At 39.7% G+C, this 21719-nt stretch overlaps 1 protein-coding gene across 2 annotated transcripts; it reads left to right on the plus strand.

Moving 5' to 3' along the window:
• Positions 1 to 1027: 1027 nt before the first annotated feature.
• LOC117529355 (zinc finger protein 708-like) lies at positions 1028 to 20416 on the plus strand. Of its 2 annotated transcripts, none has more exons than XM_034192152.1 (3): positions 1028 to 1091; positions 1462 to 1539; positions 19097 to 20416. In XM_034192152.1, exons 2-3 carry the CDS (start codon positions 1522 to 1524, stop codon positions 20285 to 20287), a joined length of 1209 nt encoding a protein of 402 aa, XP_034048043.1. In that variant the 5' UTR covers positions 1028 to 1091; positions 1462 to 1521; the 3' UTR covers positions 20288 to 20416. The 2 variants fall into 2 exon arrangements, with proteins under 2 accessions (XP_034048043.1, XP_034048116.1); XM_034192225.1 differs by lacking the exon at positions 19097 to 20416 and adding an exon at positions 5624 to 6895.
• The last annotated feature ends 1303 nt before the right edge of the window (positions 20417 to 21719 follow it).

The raw sequence follows: 21719 nt of genomic DNA on the forward strand, positions 1-21719 counted from the left end.
CGATAAATGTATTATAAAGGCATATGTTTTAACACATGGGTATTGTGTTGTACATCTTATGTGGAATTTCTAAATAAATCAATCAGTCTGTAAAACTGTTGTGAAAGTGTAGGTACACGGACCCACAACAGGGGGCGCAATGAACGGACAATGGAGAAAGGTGAATAACAAGTTTTACTGTTGTGAAATCAGCACAACTGATACAATAATTCACAATTTGGAGGTGTAAGCCGAAATCTGCTGGTGTCCTGTGGGCAGGCCCGAAGGTAGGAGACGTCCGTCCTAGTCGAACCGGAACCACCCAGATTTCCTCTGCCACCGAAACCCAGAAGTACTGGAACCGCCAAGTCCCGAATTCCCAGGTGGCCACTGCCTTCGCTCGTCGGATCCGGTACTGCTGGCGGGAAAGAACACAAACACACAGGTTGGGATGCGACCGCACCCAGTAGATGAGAGGGGCAAGCCGCCTCCACCTCTTGTCACAATAAGCAGGAAGGTGAGTACTTATCCGATCACTCGGCTTTCGGTAGTCAGCTGTCCTGAAAGGTTTAACACGTATTATAATATTTTACTTAAATAAGCTGCAGAGAAGATTACCTTAGGCTCAAGGCGATATCTCGGCACTGAGGTGGAGACGCTGTCCTGCTGATATACTCCGTCCTGAGTGCAGTCAGCTGTGTCCAGTAATGGGTGACAGCTGTCATCCTGACAGCCTTCGTCGGCGGCAGCGCCCTCTGGTGCCTGGAGCCCGCACTCCAGGCAGGGCGCCCTCTGGTGGTGATGGGCCAGCAGTACCTCCTCTTCAGCGGCCCACACAACAAAAACCCCCAGTCCTTGTATTTTTTCTTCTTATTTTATATTTCTCTGCATTTTGAAAACACTTTCACTGTATGAAAGTATACAGTCCTTAAGAGAAGATGTATGTTTTTCATACATACATATTGTGCTGCAAAAAAAAAGAAAAAGAGAAGTTTTTCACGGACGGATCTTTTCTCACTCGCTGTTGTTTCCGCCGGGTTTTTCTGAGGGTCGGACGAAATGACACCGGAATAATGTCCGCTTAAAATAAGAAGAAAACAACAGATTTTGAGGTGAAATAAAAGGTTTATTTATTGGCAGTTCTGTGGGTTGTAAGTGTTTTTTATCGTTAGTATTTCGGACAAAACAGACTCATTAAATACATATTAAATATAATATATAGAGGCGTCGATAACGGCGACAAAAAGATTTATTTCAGTTCGCGGTCTTCTTATTTTCACAGGAATCATTTTTTCAGCTGTTTAATAATGTGAAGATTAGATCTGTAACAGTGATAGTTACTCTAAAATTCAATGATGATTAAATCAGTGAATGAGTCCATCTGCAGAAGAAACTATTTCATTTCACGAATGTAAAACATTGTTTCATATGAGTCCGTTGCTGAGATCTTCTCTGTCTGATTGTCTGCTTTATCACTTTCAGAGGAAAGTCAGCGATGATGTCTGTTCAGAACATCTGTGTGAAATTTGGGGAAACGACAGCATGAGTTCTTCATCACAGGTGCGAAAACAGTTTTACGTCTTGTTCCTCTGTTATGTTTTGTCCAAAGAACAGACTTCAAGGGTGATTCTTTAACTACGGGCACTATTGGCCTTGTAAATGTAATTTCCACCACACCATTGCCTTACAGTATAAAGCGCCTTGGGGCAACTGTTTGTTGTGATTTGGCGCTATATACATGTGCTCTGATGTCACTGTTTATCTCCATAGAAACTACCCAAACAATCTTTCATACAAACTGTTTAAAGGGACATTACAGTGTTGTGGTGGAAATTACGGCAATAGTGTGGGACAACTACATTTTGTTTAAAAAAATCACAACAGTTGTATGACATTGAATACCCCAATTATGTTTTGATTATTTTACTGATATTTTATTCAGAGATATTTTAAAACATTAGAAAAAAACGTTTCTTTACCATTCATGTTTATCATTGAAGATCAAAAGTCTGGGTGTGGGACAAGCACAAAACGGCAATATTTGCATATAATGATGCTGAAAAAAGGTGAAAAAGTCATCACAGACTACTAGAACAAATTTCTTAACACACTTTCATTGTAAAGATAACTATAAAAGTGTGAAATTTCCCCTTTTTTCTGCTTTTCATACAATATGATCAAAGGACATAATAAATGCCTGTAGTCTAAGAATCACCCTCAAATTAAATGCAGTACGGAGACATTTGATCAAGATTACACAGAAACAACACTCTGTACTATTTTGTCTTTACTGTGTAGTAGTGAAGTAATGTCAGTATATCAGTCGTAGACATTAAGCCTTTTCTGGGGTTTTCCCCCTGGAACAAGTAGAAGGAGAGACCCACTTGTCCTACTTCTGTCCTGACTTGTCCATCGTTGGTGGGTTTGGCAACAGTGGCTTAACAAACAACGTTCTTCCTTGCGTAACTTTCATTTATATGAAATCTTCACAGCAAACTCCAGCTTCTGAGGGAAGCAACTGAATGCACACTCCTTCAGCGGTGTTCTGTATGTATGTATGTATGTATGTATATGCATCTTGTTTGTAGTTTTGATCCTTACGGCCTGGAGCTCCAAAAAATAGCAAATGCAAATGCGTTTATCAAAATAATGAAAATATTTCATGAAATCATTAAAAAGGGTTTTGTAATACAGAAATGTTTCATTTCATTTGTGTGCTCAGTACTTGATTGGGGCTCCTTTTGCACAAATTCTTCGTTGCTGCAATGCGACATGGAGGCGATCAGTCTGTGGCACTGCTGAGGACTTATCGAAGCCCAGGTTGCATTGATAACGGCCTGTAGCTTGTCTGGATTGTTGGGTCTGGTGTCTGTCATCTTCATTGTGACAATACCCCATAGAGAATCTATGAAGTATTTACTGTGGGTCATTTACTGAATGTACTTTCATTTGAAAAGAAAACGATGGACCACTGAGCAACGCTCCAGTTCTTTTTCCCCTTTTCCCAGGTGAGACTCTTGACATTGTGTCTGGCTGAGGAGTGGCTTGACACTTGGAATGTGACACTTGTAGCCCATTTCCTGGAGACATCTGTGAGGTGTCTCGATACACTGTCTCAAGCCTTGTGAAGCACCCCTAAGTTCTTTAGTCTGCTCTGCTTGCCAATCATATCAAGGCTGCAGTCATCCCTGTTGCTTGTGCATCCATTCTGACCACACTTTTCCCTTTCAGTAAACTTTCCATGAATATGCTTTGATCCAGCGCTCTGTGAACAACAGTCCTTTCAGCAATGACCTTCTGTGACTTACCCTCCTTGGGGAGGGTGTCAGTGACTGTCTTCTGGACAAGTGTGAAGTCAGCAGTTTTCCCCATGATTGTGGTTATGTGGAGTGAACCAGAGTAAGGGATGAGATGAGAATATGCAACATATCAATGTTCTGAAATATCTGACAAAAAACACCAAACGTTTTCATGATATTCAAATTTTTTAGATGTATTTTACCTGTACCTGTATTTTACCTACAACCTGGAAGTGGCCAGATGTCTATAGATGGGTAAAATTACTTTTATTCTGGTTGTCCCAGTAGCCGGTGTATGGAAGGCATGGAATTTGCTGTGGCAAAACAGCTCCTGCCAATGGTAGTTCCAACAGTCCCATTGGAGGATCCTCGGTTACAGCTGGAATTGTGTCAAATTAATAATTAATTTGGGAGACTAAGATGCAGAGTATCACTTGCATCGTGAAGGTCTCTGGGCTAGTAATGGCAATTTCGAAGCCTCATGAACCAATGAGCCACTGCAACACAACTGGCTGAAAATCGACACACTGCTTTGACGCGTTTGATACAGTTTGAAGGGTAACATCTGCTGGATTGCTTTGAGAATTACCTTGAGCGAGTGCCCTGACAAATGTTTGCATTAATTCATGACTGATGTGGTTTGTTCTTGAAAAATAAGAATAAAAAAAATGTCATATGTATTATTGTGTCTTTTTAATGTAATAAATAGTCCCTACAGATGCACACATAATGGTTATGAAAGCCTTTATTGTAAACTATATGTAGATTTATCAGTCCTCAAACTATATTTGGATAAAATGTGAAGAGAAAAGTGAGAAAGGCATGTGCTTCTGCAACTGGTGCTTATGTTGCTGTAATTTGTAAATTAGAATAGAGGGGATAGGAGATGGTGATTGTGCAACTTTCAACAATTTTTATTAAAAAAAAGAATAATTTAAACGGTGCTGGACTTTAATCGGCTCCTCTTCTGCCTCACCACCTCTCCAGCTTTGGAGAAGACCCGCTCGCAAGGCACTGATGTTGCTGGCATCGACAAATATTTTTTTGCCATTCTCTGTAAATTGGGATAGACTGAGGCTCGTGTCGCCCAGTATTTGAGCCGGTCTTCTCCTCTGGAGGTGGGCATATGTTGGGTCAAACCTTTGTAGTAAAGCCCTGAAGGCTTTGCTCTCCACTGTTTTGAATGGTTGTGCATCTTCCAGAACATAGTCCACCAGTGCCTCATCCAAACCAGCTTGTCTGCCTTTAATGGAAATACACTCTGACATGCTTTGCTATTTTTGTTTATGAGTATGTTTTAATCTTAGATAAAGAATAAAATATAGCTTACATGGCTTGATTCCTGCTCCAGGAGCAGCAGGAGCAGCAACAGAAGCAGCAGCCATTGATGTCTCGGGATGTTTGGACCTCAGGTGTCGCAGCATTGAAGACGTATTGTTACTGTACCTCAGCTCTTGAGCACAAATCAAGCACTTGACCTTTTTGGGGCTTATTAGATCAAAGTGCTCCCAAGCAATTGATTGTGCTCTTTTTGGAACTGGCTCCTCCATGTCCCTTCCTCACCACTACTCACTCTCTCACACACACACACTCACCTTTCTCACACCTTTCACTTCAACAAAATCACAGCTCTTCAGTCACTCAGCTCAGTCTCTGATCTACCTATAATATATAGTCTAACCTATGACCTATGTTAATGTACTGTGTGAATAAATGTTGTATATGAATGGATGCCTGTTGTGTATGGTGTGTGTGTCTGTCTATGTTAGATCCTATGTGTTTGTAGCTAACTATACTAAATGAACTCTAAACTAAACCTAAATATAAACTAATGCTTTCCTTGGCTCCGATTCACGTGGTAATTAGCAATAACAGTATCGCTAGCAATCTCCTCCTCTCAAAAACCCACGGTTTGAGCTGCGATTCAGATCTCATTTAAGTACTTGGCGGGTTGTATTGACACGCCCAGATTATTCGAATTTTCCGCGAAGCTCGACACGTAGTGTGACGTAACGAGACCTCGCTCGCAGTGCTCACATGATGGGGGAGTGCTCGAAATGCTGGTCACTGACACTTCTGGTTCAAAAAGCTCGATGCTGTGTCAGGCAGACTGACTCGAGCTTAACATCACTACTCTGGGCATCATTCAGTACGCAGGTGCCTGTATGTTTCACATAGCTGTGGCTGATTCTTACGTTTGGGATGGACCAGATGTCTGTTTGTCACTGCCCAGCTCTTCTGATGCTTAGTTTTTATTCACAAGCCAACCCAGTTGTCTGTCAGATGTTTTTTCCATTTAGGATCAGTTCTAGCTGAACTTTTATTCCCCCCCCTTTTTATTATAGAAAGAAGAGGACACGGACAGAAGCAGATCTGATTCCTGTCATCAGAATTGCAAAGCTGTTGCAACACCAGCAAGTAAAGAAAAACCAAACAGCTGCAACCAATGTGGGAAAGCTTTCAGAAACCTAAGTGACCTAAAAAGGCATCAACAGGTCCACAGTGGAGATAAACCATATAATTGTGACCAGTGTAGTAGAACTTTCAAAAACGTGACTTACTTAACAAGACACACACTCATTCACAGTAAAGAGAAACCATACAGCTGTGACCAATGTGGGAAAGCTTTCAGAACAACAACTGACCTAAAACGGCACCAAGTAATCCACAGTGAAGAGAAGCCGTACACTTGTGACCAATGTGGGAAATCTTTCCGTCATTCAGGACATATGAAAGTACACCAACTCATCCACAGTGAAGAGAAACCATACACTTGTGACCAATGTGGGAAAGCTTTCCAACGGTCATGCAGTCTAAAAAGACACCAACGCATCCACAGTGGAGCAAAACCATACTCCTGTGACCAATGTGGGATTTGTTTCCGTAATTCGAGTTCGTACAAGCATCACCAGCTTTTCCACAGTGGAGACACGACATACACTTGTGACCAGTGTGGGAAGAGATTATGTTCTTTGTTTTCATTGACGTATCACCAGCGTACCCACACTAAAGAGAAACCACACCAGTGCAGACATTGTGAGAAAACCTTTATCAGATTATCATCATGGATAATTCATGAGCGTGCTCACACTGGAGAGAAACTGTACAGTTGTGACCAATGTGGTCACAGCTTCTGTCATAAGAGTACGTATGTGGTGCACAAACGCATTCATACGGGTGAGAAACCATATCAGTGTCGGCACTGCAAGAAAGGTTTTATTAGATCATCTCATTTCCACAGACATGAACAAATCCACACTGGGATCAAACAGTACTGGTGTGGAAAATGTAAAAAAAGCTTCTCCAGCTTACACCATTGGAAGGGAAAAGAAACATCTAAGCAGCAGGAGAGATGCTCCTTCAAGTACATGTACAAACTAGAGTGGTAGAACTATGAAGTCACTGATTCAGTGTTTTCAGCAATACATTGTAAATGCCATTATTACAGCCGACTGATACTGGATTTTTAAGGCTGATTCTGGCTTTGATATGTTGTGATTCTAAATTCAGTACGTCAATATAACATATTAAAATTTGTTTTGTGGGTTTTTTTGTAATGAGTCCTTACCAAGATAACATGACAGTGCAGTTTAAATTACTTAAAAGTATGTTAAGTCTAAGTCTCAGTGCTGTGCACTGAGACTTAGACTTAACTGCATGCAAACAGACTTTATATTAACTGCACTTTTTTTTTTCTTTTTTTTTTGGTATGAGTAATTGCTATGAAATTTTGATATCCGTTCATGTCTGTTTTTGTCTTGTACAAGTCCTTTTCTCATTCAGTACATGCGTTCGTTGTCAGCTGATTTTCAGTGAGTCCATCGGAAAGTTTTATCTGTGCTCAAAATTTTAGTGGACATCACACAGTGAGCTTCCCTGGGGGTTGCACATTTGTTTACCATTTTGTCCTGTACTTGAACGTAGCTTGCCGGTGGTCATCCAGTACACATCCGTGCTTTATCTGTTCGTCTTCTGTTTGTGTGTGGAAGCGCTGCGCACCTGCATTCAGTGGTTGTCCACTCATTCCATCAGAGCCCCAAATCCACCAGAGACCAATGGATTAGGCGGTTTTTGCCACCAAACAATCAGTTTACGCAATCTGTAACACTGTGACTACAACTTTAATTTTGATAAATAAGACTGTTACATATCAAAAAGTAAATAAATAAATGCTTGTTTGGATAAGTGTAGAAATAGAACAGTAGCAATGCAAATACAGTATGTGGATTTATGAAATAGTAATAATACTGTATAATCCATGTGGCAGCCTCTATTATTGGCCTGTTATCTTGACAATATGGAAAATATGCTTTTTATGACTAAAAGGGACTGAGAAATATCTCTAATTTAGTTTATGAATTGGACAACATTACACCAAATTGCATGGAATATTTTAAAATTTACTTTCACTCTGATCTTATTTTGTCATGTTGAAACATCCATCCATCCATCCATCCATTTTCTAAACCGGCTTATTCCTTTTCAGGTTTGGGGTTGCTGGAGCCTATCCCAGGAGTCCTTGGGCTCGAGCCTTGGTTTATCCCATAGACTTACATTGTACTTTCTGTGATATAATTATGGCAGGCAGGCCACCAGTCTGTCACAGGGCTGACACACATAGATGGACAAATTGATTTACACGCTCACTCACACCTGTGATCAATTTAGAGTCACCAAGTCACCTAACCTGCAAGTCTTTGGAAGTGGGAGGATGTAGAAGGAACTGACACAAACACAGGGAGAACATGCAAACTACACACAAAGGCTCATGTCATGACCTTCACACTGCGAGATACCATTTTTAACCACTACGACATCATGCTGATATTCCAATCAGTCCAGCACACACTAAGGTACCTGCTCTAAACTATAAGATAAAGACCTCAAACCTAAACCATTTGGATCAGGTTGCAAAATACTTCAATTGACTATAGTAGTGGGGTTTTTTTTCTTCTTCTTCTTCCTTTTTTTCTTCTTTGTGAGCCACAATCAGCAACAAACCAGTGACAGGTAGTGAGCTTTCTATTAAACCACTAAAATTATCATTATTTTTTACATCTTTCATGATAAATCTTCTAAATGTTTAAAAAAATATCATGTCATCGTTGTCTGTCACAGTCGTAACTCCAGGTCATATATTGTTCCCATAGCAGAAAATGTTTGCTTGGATTATTTTAGATCAACCTTTCTCAGAGTGGTGATCCATGAGTGGTCCAAGAATATATTGGTAAATATTACTAATATATATATATATATATATATATATATATATATATATATATATATATATATATATATATATATATATATATATATATATATATATATATATATAGTGTGTGTGTGTGTGTGTGTGTGTGTGTGTGTGTTTTATTTATTTATTTATTTTTTTGTTAAGTGGTCGTTGGTCTGAAAACCAGTAAGTTGTTTATGAATTTTTTTGAGTCTTTATAAACCATTTAAGAAAAATTGATCATTAAAAGTTCATCATTTACAAACGTAAAATCAGACACTATTCATTAGTGATTAAAATACTTAAAATTAAAAATACTTTACAAATCATATTTTTATTGTCTTTACATTTTTTCCTCACAAATTATTAATCCTTTACTAAGCATTAAAGACTTTATGTACGAATTCTTCTTTCAGTGTACGAATAAGCACTAACTGAGCATTAGTTAAGCATTTGTAATATGCTTGTGGTGATTAAATTTGTTTTATAACTCATACAACTCGTGTCACTCATGCCATCTCAAAGACTCATGTGTCACCCAGGCATTCAACTTTTGGCTCTAGATTTAACTGTGATACCATTGCCCCTAAGAATGTGAGGTGCATGGCAACTAATTTTGAGAGTTTAATGAGCAAACTCGAATTTAAACTTCGTATTAATGAATTGCAGCCTGTCATTATTTTTGGAACCGAAACTTGATTAAAAGTTGGTTTTAATGATTACATTTTAAATGTGCCTGGTTTTAAAATGTTACGTAAAGATACTCATGAAGTAAGAGGTGGTGTACTACTAATGGTGAGAGATTATATTGATGTAAAACTTTGTAATGAATTAAATGACATGAATGTTAAAGATACTATGTGGGTTTGGTTGAGTAACTACAATTCCAATGACGACCTGCTAGGAGTCACTCACTCATCTCACTCATCTTCAACCGCTTTTCCGTGTTCGAGTCGCGGGGGCAGCAACTCCAGCAGGGGACCCCTGACTTCCCTTTCCCGTGCCACATTAGGACTTAGGAGTCATTTATAGGAAAGGTGATGCTAATGATAAATACAATGAGATATTTATTGGAACAGCTTGATATAGCAAGCAGTATTTGTAAAGGTAAATTGTAAATGGTGACTTTAACTTCCCAAATGGAGACTGGGATAACTGTTTGGTAAATGATGGTGATAATACCTTTTTCCATAGATTTTTGGTGAAACTGTGTGACTTGTATCTAGTGCAAAATCAAATCAATTTTATTTATATAGCGCCCAATCACAACAAACAGTTGCCCCAAGGCGCTTTATATTGCAACGCAAAGCCATACAATAATTACGGAAAAACCCCAACGGTCAAAACGACCCCCTGTGAGCAAGCACTTGGCGACAGTGGGAAGGAAAAACTCCCTTTTAACAGGAAGAAACCTCCAGCAGAACCAGGCTCAGGGAGGGGCAGTCTTCTGCTGGGACTGGTTGGGGCTGAGGGAGAGAACCAGGAAAAAGACATGCTGTGGAGGGGAGCAGAGATCAATCACTAATGATTAAATGCAGAGTGGTGCATACAGAGCAAAAAGAGAAACAAATACTCAGTGCATCATGGGAACCCCCCAGCAGTCTAAGTCTATAGCAGCATAACTAAGGGATGGTTCAGGGTCACCTGATCCAGCCCTAACTATAAGCTTTAGCAAAAAGGAAAGTTTTAAGCCTAATCTTAAAAGCAGAGAGGGTGTCTGTCTCCCTGATCTGAATTGGGAGCTGGTTCCAGAGGAGAGGAGCCTGAAAGCTGAAGGCTCTGCTTCCCATTCTACTCTTACAAACTCTAGGAACTACAAGTAAGCCTGCAGTCTGAGAGCGAAGCGCTCTATTGGGGTGATATGGTACTATGAGGTCCCTAAGATAAGATCAATCAATCAATCAATCAATTTTTTTTATATAGCGCCAAATCACAACAAACAGTTGCCCCAAGGCGCTTTATATTGTAAGGCAAGGCCATACAATAATTATGTAAAACCCCAACGGTCAAAACGACCCCCTGTGAGCAAGCACTTGGCTACAGTGGGAAGGAAAAACTCCCTTTTAACAGGAAGAAACCTCCAGCAGAACCAGGCTCAGGGAGGGGCAGTCTTCTGCTGGGACTGGTTGGGGCTGAGGGAGAGAACCAGGAAAAAGACATGCTGTGGAGGGGAGCAGAGATCGATCACTAATGATTAAATGCAGAGTGGTGCATACAGAGCAAAAAGAAAAAGAAACAGTGCATCATGGGAACCCCCCAGCAGTCTACGTCTATAGCAGCATAACTAAGGGATGGTTCAGGGTCACCTGATCCAGCCCTAACTATAAGCTTTAGCAAAAAGGAAAGTTTTAAGCCTAATCTTAAAAGTAGAGAGGGTGTCTGTCTCCCTGATCTGAATTGGGAGCTGGTTCCACAGGAGAGGAGCCTGAAAGCTGAAGGCTCTGCCTCCCATTCTACTCTTACAAACCCTAGGAACTACAAGTAAGCCTGCAGTCTGAGAGCGAAGCGCTCTATTGGGGTAATATGGTACTACGAGGTCCCTAAGATAAGATGGGACCTGATTATTCAAAACCTTATAAGTAAGAAGAAGAATTTTAAATTCTATTCTAGAATTAACAGGAAGCCAATGAAGAGAGGCCAATATGGGTGAGATATGCTCTCTCCTTCTAGTCCCCGTCAGTACTCTAGCTGCAGCATTTTGAATTAACTGAAGGCTTTTTAGGGAACTTTTAGGACAACCTGATAATAATGAATTACAATAGTCCAGCCTAGAGGAAATAAATGCATGAATTAGTTTTTCAGCATCACTCTGAGACAAGACCTTTCTGATTTTAGAGATATTGCGTAAATGCAAAAAAGCAGTCCTACATATTTGTTTAATATGCACTTTGAATGACATATCCTGATCAAAAATGACTCCAAGATTTCTCACAGTATTACTAGAGGTCAGGGTAATGCCATCCAGAGTAAGGATCTGGTTAGACACCATGTTTCTAAGATTTGTGGGGCCAAGTACAATAACTTCAGTTTTATCTGAGTTTAAAAGCAGGAAATTAGAGGTCATCCATGTCTTTATGTCTGTAAGACAATCCTGCAGTTTAGCTAATTGGTGTGTGTCCTCTGGCTTCATGGATAGATAAAGCTGGGTATCATCTGCGTAACAATGAAAATTTAAGCAATACCGTCTAATAATACTGCCTAAGGGAAGCATGTATAAAGTGAATAAAATTGGTCCTAGCACAGAACCTTGTGGAACTCCATAATTAACTTTAGTCTGTGAAGAAGATTCCCCATTTACATGAACAAATTGTAATCTATTAGACAAATATGATTCAAACCACCGCAGCGCAGTGCCTTTAATACCTATGGCATGCTCTAATCTCTGTAATAAAATTTTATGGTCAACAGTATCAAAAGCAGCACTGAGATCTAACAGAACAAGCACAGAGATGAGTCCACTGTCCGAGGCCATAAGAAGATCATTTGTAACCTTCACTAATGCTGTTTCTGTACTATGATGAATTCTAAAACCTGACTGAAACTCTTCAAATAGACCATTCCTCTGCAGATGATCAGTTAGCTGTTTTACAACTACCCTTTCAAGAATTTTTGAGAGAAAAGGAAGGTTGGAGATTGGCCTATAATTAGCTAAGATAGCTGGGTCAAGTGATGGCTTTTTAAGTAATGGTTTAATTACTGCCACCTTAAAAGCCTGTGGTACATAGCCAACTAACAAAGATAGATTGATCATATTTAAGATCGAAGCATTAAATAATGGTAGGGCTTCCTTGAGCAGCCTGGTAGGAATGGGGTCTAATAAACATGTTGATGGTTTGGATGAAGTAACTAATGAGAATAACTCAGACAGAACAATCGGAGAGAAAGAGTCTAACCAAATACCGGCATCACTGAAAGCAGCCAAAGATAACGATACGTCTTTGGGATGGTTATGAGTAATTTTTTCTCTAATAGTTAGTGTGACTCGGGGGTGTTGACTCATTTAAACTAACATATTCATCCTGCTGTAACCAGGTTTCTGTTAGGCAGAATAAATCAATATGTTGATCAATTATTATATCATTTACCAACAGGGACTTAGAAGAGAGAGACCTAATGTTTAATAGACCACATTTAACTGTTTTAAGATGGGACCTGATTATTCAAAACCTTATAAGTAAGAAGAATAATTTTAAATTCTATTCTAGAATTAACAGGAAGCCAATGAAGAGAGGCCAATATGGGTGAGATATGCTCTCTCCTTCTAGTCCCTGTCAGTACTCTAGCTGCAGCATTTTGAATTAACTGAAGGTTTTTCAGGGAACTTTTAGGACAACCTGATAATAATGAATTACAATAGTCCAGCCTAGAGGAAATAAATGCATGAATTAGTTTTTCAGCATCACTCTGAGACAAGACCTTTCTAATTTTAGAGATATTGCGCAAATGCAAAAAAGCAGTCCTACATATTTGAATGTGCAAGAACCTACTAGGCAGAGAGGTAATAATAATCCTAGCTGTTTGGACTAGGATCATATCAAGTGAAGCTAGTATTAGTGATATTAAAGTGTGCTGCCCGATTGGTAAAGCTGATCACAGTGTGCTAACATGGGACTTTCACATAAGTGTAAACAGATCATGTAAGGAAGATATAGTATACAGGTATGACTACAATAAAACAGATTTTGTGCAACCCCAATTCCAATGAAGTTGGAACGTTGTGTAAAATGTAAATAAAAACAGAATACAATGATTTGCAAATCCTCTTCAAGCTACTTTTAATTGAATACACCACAAAGACAAAATATTTAATGTTCAAACTGATATTGCTCATTTTGAAATGGATGCCTGCAACACATTTCAAAAAAGCTGGGATGGGGCAACAAAAGACTGGGAAAGTTGATGAATGCTCAAAGAACACCTAATTGGAAACAGGTGAGTGTCATGATTGGGTATAAAAGGAACATCCCCAAAAGGCTCAACCGTTTACAAGCAAAGATGGGGCGAGGATCACCACCACCAGTGGTAAACATAACACTGTCCCGGCATTTTTGAAATGTGTTGCAGGCATCCATTTCAAAATTAGCAAATATTTGCACAAAACAATAAAGTTTATCAGTTTGAACATTAAATATCTTGTCTTTGTGGTGTATTCATTTGAATATAGGTTGAAGAGGATTTGCAAACATTGTATTCTGTTTTTATTTACATTTTGCACAACGTCCCAACTTAATTGGAATTGGGGTTGGATGAAAACAACATTTTTATTTGGGATTTTCTTGTATGAAGACTTTCATAAATGTCAAAGGAAACCAAACATCCACCAGTTCAACACTGGCAACATCACAAACTAAATGGACTAAAGCAGCAGAAAGCTGTTTTTATAAAGAATTAAAATTCTCTGTGTTCTCTTCTTTGATGCCTGAATTATTATTATTATTTTTTAAGTGAGACACACGAAAGCACAAAAAATTTAAATCATTTCTCATTTGCTGTTGTTTCCATCGGATCTTTCTGAGGGACGGACGGACTGAGACTGTGACACCGGAAAAAAACAATGTCCGTTTTACCGACGCAGAAAGAATCAAAATTTGAGGTAAAATAGACTTTACTTAGTGTGAATTCTGTAAAATCATCAGTCATTAGGGTATGTTTGACAACTGAAGAGCCGCATCGCTCTCAGAAAAAAATAAGTACAGTCAGTTGCCCAGTTCTGGATCACTTTTTAAAAGTCCTGCTATACGGAGCCATAATGCAACTGAATGTCCTTTATTGGGTATTGTTATATTGGGTATTTGGATGTTATCTAGCTGAAAAAGTCAGGATGGGGTAGCTCTTCTACTTAAAGTATGAAGCTACATTGTGTGGTGCAAATATTTGCTGGAAATGGATCACTTTGCCCGGTTCTGGATCACGACACACTGTCACTTTGGGGTCATTCCTGGCATCTGGCTGGAGCCCTTCTAATGCAGAATGATACACACTGTGCCTGAGAATGTCTTTTGAACACAAAATCATATAAATTATACTTATTAAATGAGAATTTACTTAGTTTCAAAAGGCACTCTTATGCGTTTTTACGAGCAAAAAATGAAGTGTTTACTCAAATTGGGTGGCATTCCTTAATAAATGAAGATAAAATCTGTGGTAATAAACATTCTTGGATTTTGACATCAAAGGAGGGTTTTAAATGTGTGGAGGTGAGATTTCTCCCGAATTAAAAAGTAAAAGCCCCCACATTCATGCCCATTCGTGATGTTGAGATGACCCCCAAAGTCCACATGGATCACAAGTACTGACACGAGGCTGCTGCTTCAGTGATCCACAACCGGCAAATTTTCACGTCAGCGATAAATGCGTCCAGCAATTAAACAGCAAGACATAACACACTGACATTTTCTACCCAAGTAAGTAAGTATTTTCCCACTCTAGAACCAAAAACACTGAATGGCTAACTCACCTTTGCTACTTAATAGAGATTGTCACTTTCACACTTGCAGGAATGAGTGAGTCAGAAAACGTGTACACACCACGGAGACCGGATGTTTTGATCACAAAGATCAGCAGAGGAATCAGCAGAGACTTATCAGTTGAAGCCCAGACTGACCGATTTAAAGTTGAAGTTGAAACATTTCTTTAAAATTGTTAAGAATATCACCATTTGATCTTCTGATCTCTGATCAGCTGATCTCCAAGAAAAAATGAGCAGGCTATTCTATACACACTACGTTTTTGTTCCGCCCAACACTTGTGTGTTTTTTTTAAAATTAATTAATTCATTTTTTAAGAAAGAGTGCAGCTGCTGATTATAAGCAGAAAAAGTGTCGGTAAGATGTTGGTTAAAGAAGCACCCAGTTGACCATCACTGAGCCTGCATTTTGTTGCACCCCGGCTATTTTCTCCACAATTCAATTCAATTTCAATCAAATTGTTAATATAATTTTTTTTTTACAACATACAAAACAGGATGATGTAAAAACCAACTAATGTGGATTTACCATCAGAACTGGTGTCCACTATGGTCATACGATCAGTTAGACTGATTACAGTTTGCTGGGAAACATTTCACCTGATATCCTCTAATTTATTTTCAAAGTAGTCCAAAAAGTCTGCAAAAGATGAACAGTTTGCAAATGGCTGCACTTGATTTTTTTTTTTTTGGATTGTGCTTATTCTTACTAATCAGTTCAGAATAATCAACATTCTTTGGAGACAATAATGTGTGTTTGTAATTCAGCATGTGTTGGCACCAGGCTAAATGAAAATCCTGTGATCTCGATCTGCACCATCTATGCTCCAGAATCCTACAGTCACGAGTTGAGTTGTCACAGATGCTCACAGAACCAAGGTGCCTCAACCCTGAGTGGCAACATACTACAAGTGGAGCAAAATCCAAAGAGATCACACAGAGACACCAAAATTTCAGACAGTCTCTTAATAAATTGAGCTACAGTTGTAGAGCCAATACAATGTCTTGCAAGTATCCGGTCTCTTTGGACAGGACAGTAAAATATCAAAATTAATCTTGCTGTGATCTGAGATTACTGGTGAAAGAGGAATTGTATCAGTATTTGAAATATCTAGACCATGGGCCATGACCTAATTCAAAATGTTGGCACGACAGTGGGTTGATCATTGAACAAATTCACAAAAACCTTAAAAAAAAATTGTTTGGCTCAATGTATCCAAAGACAAATTCATGTTGATATTAAAATTACCAGCCACTTTATTCCTGTCAGCACGAGTCACCAAATTCATCCAGGAACTTTGATTAAGGCTCTTCTCCATGCCTGCTAAAAGGGTAGGCTCATATAGGAGAGGATATCTGATGAGCCATACCTCCACCATGCAGTCCTCAACAAGTCATCTAATCATCTCATCTCCCTCCTGTACTCAAGACGTATGGGTATTTAGTGATTGGTGCAGATGATAGTGACATAGTGCTGATACCTCTGGGATCCCTGGTAGCACCCCTCCAGGCCACAGCAGTGGACTGCTTGCAGTCGCCACTCACAGGGCTGCATCACTCAATCTCCAAATACCAGGTGTCATTCAGAGAATGTTCAGTTTCATGTTATTACAGTGGGGTAAAAAAGAATTTAGTCAGTCCCTGATTGTGCAAGTTCTCCTGCTTAGAAAGATGAGAGAGGTCTGTAATTTTCATCATAGGTACACTTCAATTATGAGAGACAAAAGGAGAAAAAAAAAATCCAGAAAATCACATTGTAGGATTTTTAAGAATTTATGTGTAAATTATGGTGGAAAATAAGTATTTGATCACCCACAAACAAGCAAGATTTCTGGCTGTCACAGACCTGTAACTTCTTTAAGAAGCTCTTCTGTCCTCCACCTGTAACCTGTATTAATGGCATCTCTTGAAACTCGTTCTCTGTATAAAAGACACCTGTCCACAGCCTCAAACAGTCAAACTCCAAACTCAACCATGGCCAAGACCAAAGAGCTGTAGAAGGACACCAGGCTGGGAAGAGTGAATCTACAATAGTCAAGCAGGTTGGTATGAATAAATCAACTATGGGAGTAATTGTAAGAAAATGGAAGACATACAAGACCATTGATAATCTCCCTTGATCTGGGGCTCCACGCAAGATGTTATCATGTGGGGTCAAAATGATCATGAGAACAGTGAACAAAAATACCAAAAATATACGGAGGGACCTGATGAATGACCTGCAGAGAGCTGGGACCAAAGTAACAAAGGCTACACACAACGCAGAGAGGGACTCAAATCCTGCAGTGCCAGGTGTGTCCCCCTGCTTAAGACAGTACATGTCCAGGCCCATCTGAAGTTTGCCAGAGAGCATATGGATGATCCAGAAGAGGACTGGAAGAATATCATGTGGTCAGATGAAACCAAAATAGAACATTTTGGTAAAAACTCAACTCATCATGTTTGGAGGAAGAAGAATGCTGAGTTGCATTCCAAGAACACCATATCTACTGTGAAGCATGGGGGTGGAAACATCATGCTTTGGGGCTGTTTTTCTGCAAAGGGGACAGGACGACTGATCCATGTTAAGGGAAGACTGAACAGGGCCATGTATCATGAGATTTTAAGCCAACGCCTCCTTTCATCAGTGAGAGCATTGAAGATGCAATGTGGCTGGGTCTTCCAGCATGACAGTGATCCCAAACACACCGCTCAGACAACGAAGGAGTGGCTCCGTAAAAAGCATTTCAAGGTCCTGGAGTGCCCGAGCCAGTCTCCAGAACTCAACCCCATAGAAAATTTGTTGAGGGAGTTGAAAGTCCGTGTTGCCCAGCGACAGCCCCAAAACATCACTGCTCTAGAGGAGATCTGCATGGAGGAATGGGCCAAAATACCAGCTACAATGTGTGCAAACCTGGTGAAGACTTACAGGAAATGTTTGACCTCTGTCATTGCCAACAAAGGTTATGTTACAAAGTACTGAGTTGAACATTTGTTATCGACCAAATACTTATTTTCCACCATAATTACCTCCGCCAAGGAGGTTATGTTTTCGGTCGCGTTTGTTTGTTTGTCTGTCTGTCAGCAGGATAACTCAAAAGGTTTTGAACGGATTTTGATGAAATTTTGTGGAGTGGTTGGAAATGACAAGAGGAACAAGTGATTAAATTTTAGTGGTGATCACGATCCGGATCCCGATGCTAACGCTTTAGCATGTCTATGGCATTTTCAATGTTAAAAGTTAGCATTAAGCAGTTGCAGCTGTCATCACGTTCGGGTGCATTTGTTTTCAAATTGTAATATTTCTTAAATTTATTTTTGTTTATATAGTAATAATCTAATGATTATTATATACAATTTTAGAGAAAGAGACAAAAAGAGATCACTGTGCCAAGGAGGGAATCTCTTTAGGGTCAGTGACTCTATGGCCTTGTTTAGAGAAGTGTTTCATAAATGTTAGAAAATTCATATGTTTGCAGTTTAGTAGAATAATAAATTGAATTTCGTCTCTTATTTGTTTTTGTCTATAAGCACATGCAATATCAATATCAGTGCTCAGATGACAGTAGCTTCTGGGAAAGGTGCAAGTTGCAATAAACTGTGATGCCAAGCGCTAAGGATACATCCAGTCACAGCAGATTAAACTTTTTTTACTACTGAGCAAACATCATTGTTAGACTTTTTTAGGTTCAATGATTCCACAACGTTTAGATGTTATGGTGACAGTGACCCCATGGCCTTGGCGGAGGTTTGCACTCTCTGAGTGCTTCTAGTTTACAAATAAATTCTTTAAAAATCCTACAATGTGATTTCTTGGATTTGTTTGTCTCATTTTGTCTCTCATAGTTGAAGTGTACCTATGATGAAAATTACAGACCTCTCTCATCTTTCTAAGTAGGAGAACCTGCACAATCAGGGACTAACTAAATACTTTTTTACCCCACTGTAGCTTTCCTGGTCAACCTGTAGTTTAAGGACACCATGACTTGTTATTCATGACTCTCACTGAATGGTCTTTGGTTCTGTTGTCAACTGGTCTACTCGGTTACTGCACTGGGGTGTATTGGTCCTTCCGGGTTAGGAGTGACAGCTGAACTTTAATCTCTCTTTCTCCCCCGCCCCCTTTTTTTTTCACTATAGAAACAGACAGACACAGATGGCGACAATCCCGAGTCTGGTCAGCAGATTTACAAAACTCTTGCAAAACCAGCACATAAAGAAAACCCACACAGCTGTGACCAATGTGGGAAAGCTTTCAGCCAAACAAGTGACCTAAGAAGGCACCACCTCATCCACAGTGGACAGAAGCTGTACACTTGTGACCAATGTGGAAAATCGTTCTGTCATTCAGGATGTGTGAAAATACACCAACAAATCCACAGTGAAGAGAAGCCGTACACTTGTGACCAATGTGGAAAATCCTTCCGTCATTCAGGATCTCTGAAAATACACCAACTCATCCACAGTGAAGAGAAGCCATACATTTGTGACCAATGTGGGAAAGCTTTCCAGCAGCCAGGCAGTCTAAAAAGGCACCAACTCATTCACAGTAAAGAGAAACCATATGGCTGTGAACAATGTGGGAAAGCTTTCAGCCAGTCAGCCTATCTAAAATCACACCAACTCGTCCACAGTAGACAGAAGCCATATGTTTGTGACCGATGTGGGAAATCTTTCAGTCAATCAGGAAATCTGAAAACTCACCAACTCATCCACAGTGGACAGAAACCATACACTTGTGACCAATGTGGGAAATCCTTCAAGCAGTCAGGAAATCTGAAAACCCACCAACTCATCCACAGGGAACAGAATCTGTACATTTGTGACCAGTGTGGGAAAGCTTTCAAGCGGCCATTTATTCTAAAAAGGCACCAGATCGTCCACAGTGGAGATAAACCGTATATTTGTGACCAGTGTGGCCAAGCATTCAAAAAACTGACTTACTTAACAAAACATAAACTCATTCACAGTGAAGTTAAACCATATGCCTGTGAACAATGTGGGAAAGCTTTCAGCCAGTCATCCTATCTAAAATCACACCAACTTGTCCACAGTAGACAGAAGCCACATGTTTGTGAACGATGTGGGAAATCTTTCAGTCATTCAGGAAATCTGAAAAGTCACCAGCTCATCCACAGTGGACAGAAACCATACACTTGTGACCAATGTGGGAAATCCTTCAACCATTCAGGAAATCTGAAAACCCACCAGCTCATCCACAGTGGACAGAATCTGTACATTTGTGACCAGTGTGGGAAAGCTTTCAAGCGGCCATGTATTCTAAAAAGGCACCAAATGGTCCACAGTGGAGATAAACCGTATTATTTGTGACCAGTGTGGCCAAGCTTTCAAAAACCTGACTTACTTAAAAAAACATAAAGTCATTCACAGTGAAGTTAAACCATATGCCTGTGAACAATGTGGGAAAACTTTCAGCCAGTCACATAGTCTCAAAAGGCACCAGCTTACCCACAGTGAAAAAAAACTTTACCTTTGTGACCAGTGTGATGGAGCTTTCTACACATTGTCTAATTTAAACGTACACCAACGCATCCACACTGGAGATGGACGACTTGAAGATATTTGCAGATTCAGAGAGGGGACTCAGGAGATTAGTGGAGGCAGTCCATACGTTTTCTAAGGAAATCGGTATGGAATTTGGGCTGGATAAGTGCTCTAAATGTACAATCAGAGGTGGTAAAAAGCAGGTCACAGAAAATATACAGTTGGATGAGGGGAACGTTATTGAAGATTTGGCTGAGGATTCCACGTACAAATATTTGGGAATTGAAGAAAATACTACAATAGAGCATAAAAAAATGAGAGAGAAAGTAACACAAGAATACTTAAACCGCTTAAAGATCTGTAAATCAGAATTGACACCAAAGAACAAGATCACGGCCATAAACCAGTTTGCATTGCCTGTGTTGAGCTATGGCTTTGGCATAGTAGACTGGCCACAGGGTGAGCTTAACAAATTAGATACTAAAACTAGGAAGATGCTCACCCTACATAAAATTACATACAGAAATCAATGTATGGATAGAATATATCTCCCTCGTCGAGAAGGCGGCTTAGGTCTAGTGGAGATCAACCAGGCTTATAGAGCATCTATAATAAGTATTGGGCAGTACTTAAAGAGCTCTCAAGAAGAAGTTATGAAAAAGGTTATGCAACATCATATTAAGACTATGCCACAACAGACCTCTATTATAAAATTGGCAGAAAACTTTGGCGGCGATCTTTTGCGAGAGAGAGAAAGCAATGAGCTGACACTTGTAACGACACTAGCAAGACTGGCCAGGGAAAAATACAGCAAAAGAGAACAAAAACATCGAATGAACAGATGGAAACAGCACAAAAGGGCTGGCCGATTCCAAGAAGAACTTGAAAAAGAATACATAGACAAAGAAGGATCTGTGCGGTGGCTTACAAACGGAGAACTTGGTTTTGATGGGGAAAGAATTATAGTTGGAGCGCAAGACCAAGGACTATTAACAAATGGCTTCAAAAAAGTGGCAGGAATATCACAGAATGATCAATGCCGTTTCTGTCATGCAGCTGTTGAGAGTGTAAACCACTTAGTATCAGCATGTCAGATCCTCATGGCAGACGGACATTACACAAGCTGGCATAACAAGATTTGTAAGTATTTACATTGGAAAGTATGCAAGGAACTGGAGGTGGAAGTAGAGGGACACGTTTGGGAGTATGAGCCAGCACCAGTCTCATCCAATGGAAAAGTGACTGTCTTTTATGACAA

Source organism: Thalassophryne amazonica, chromosome 1 (genome assembly GCF_902500255.1).
Source record: "Thalassophryne amazonica chromosome 1, fThaAma1.1, whole genome shotgun sequence".
Taxonomy (NCBI): domain Eukaryota; kingdom Metazoa; phylum Chordata; class Actinopteri; order Batrachoidiformes; family Batrachoididae; genus Thalassophryne; species Thalassophryne amazonica.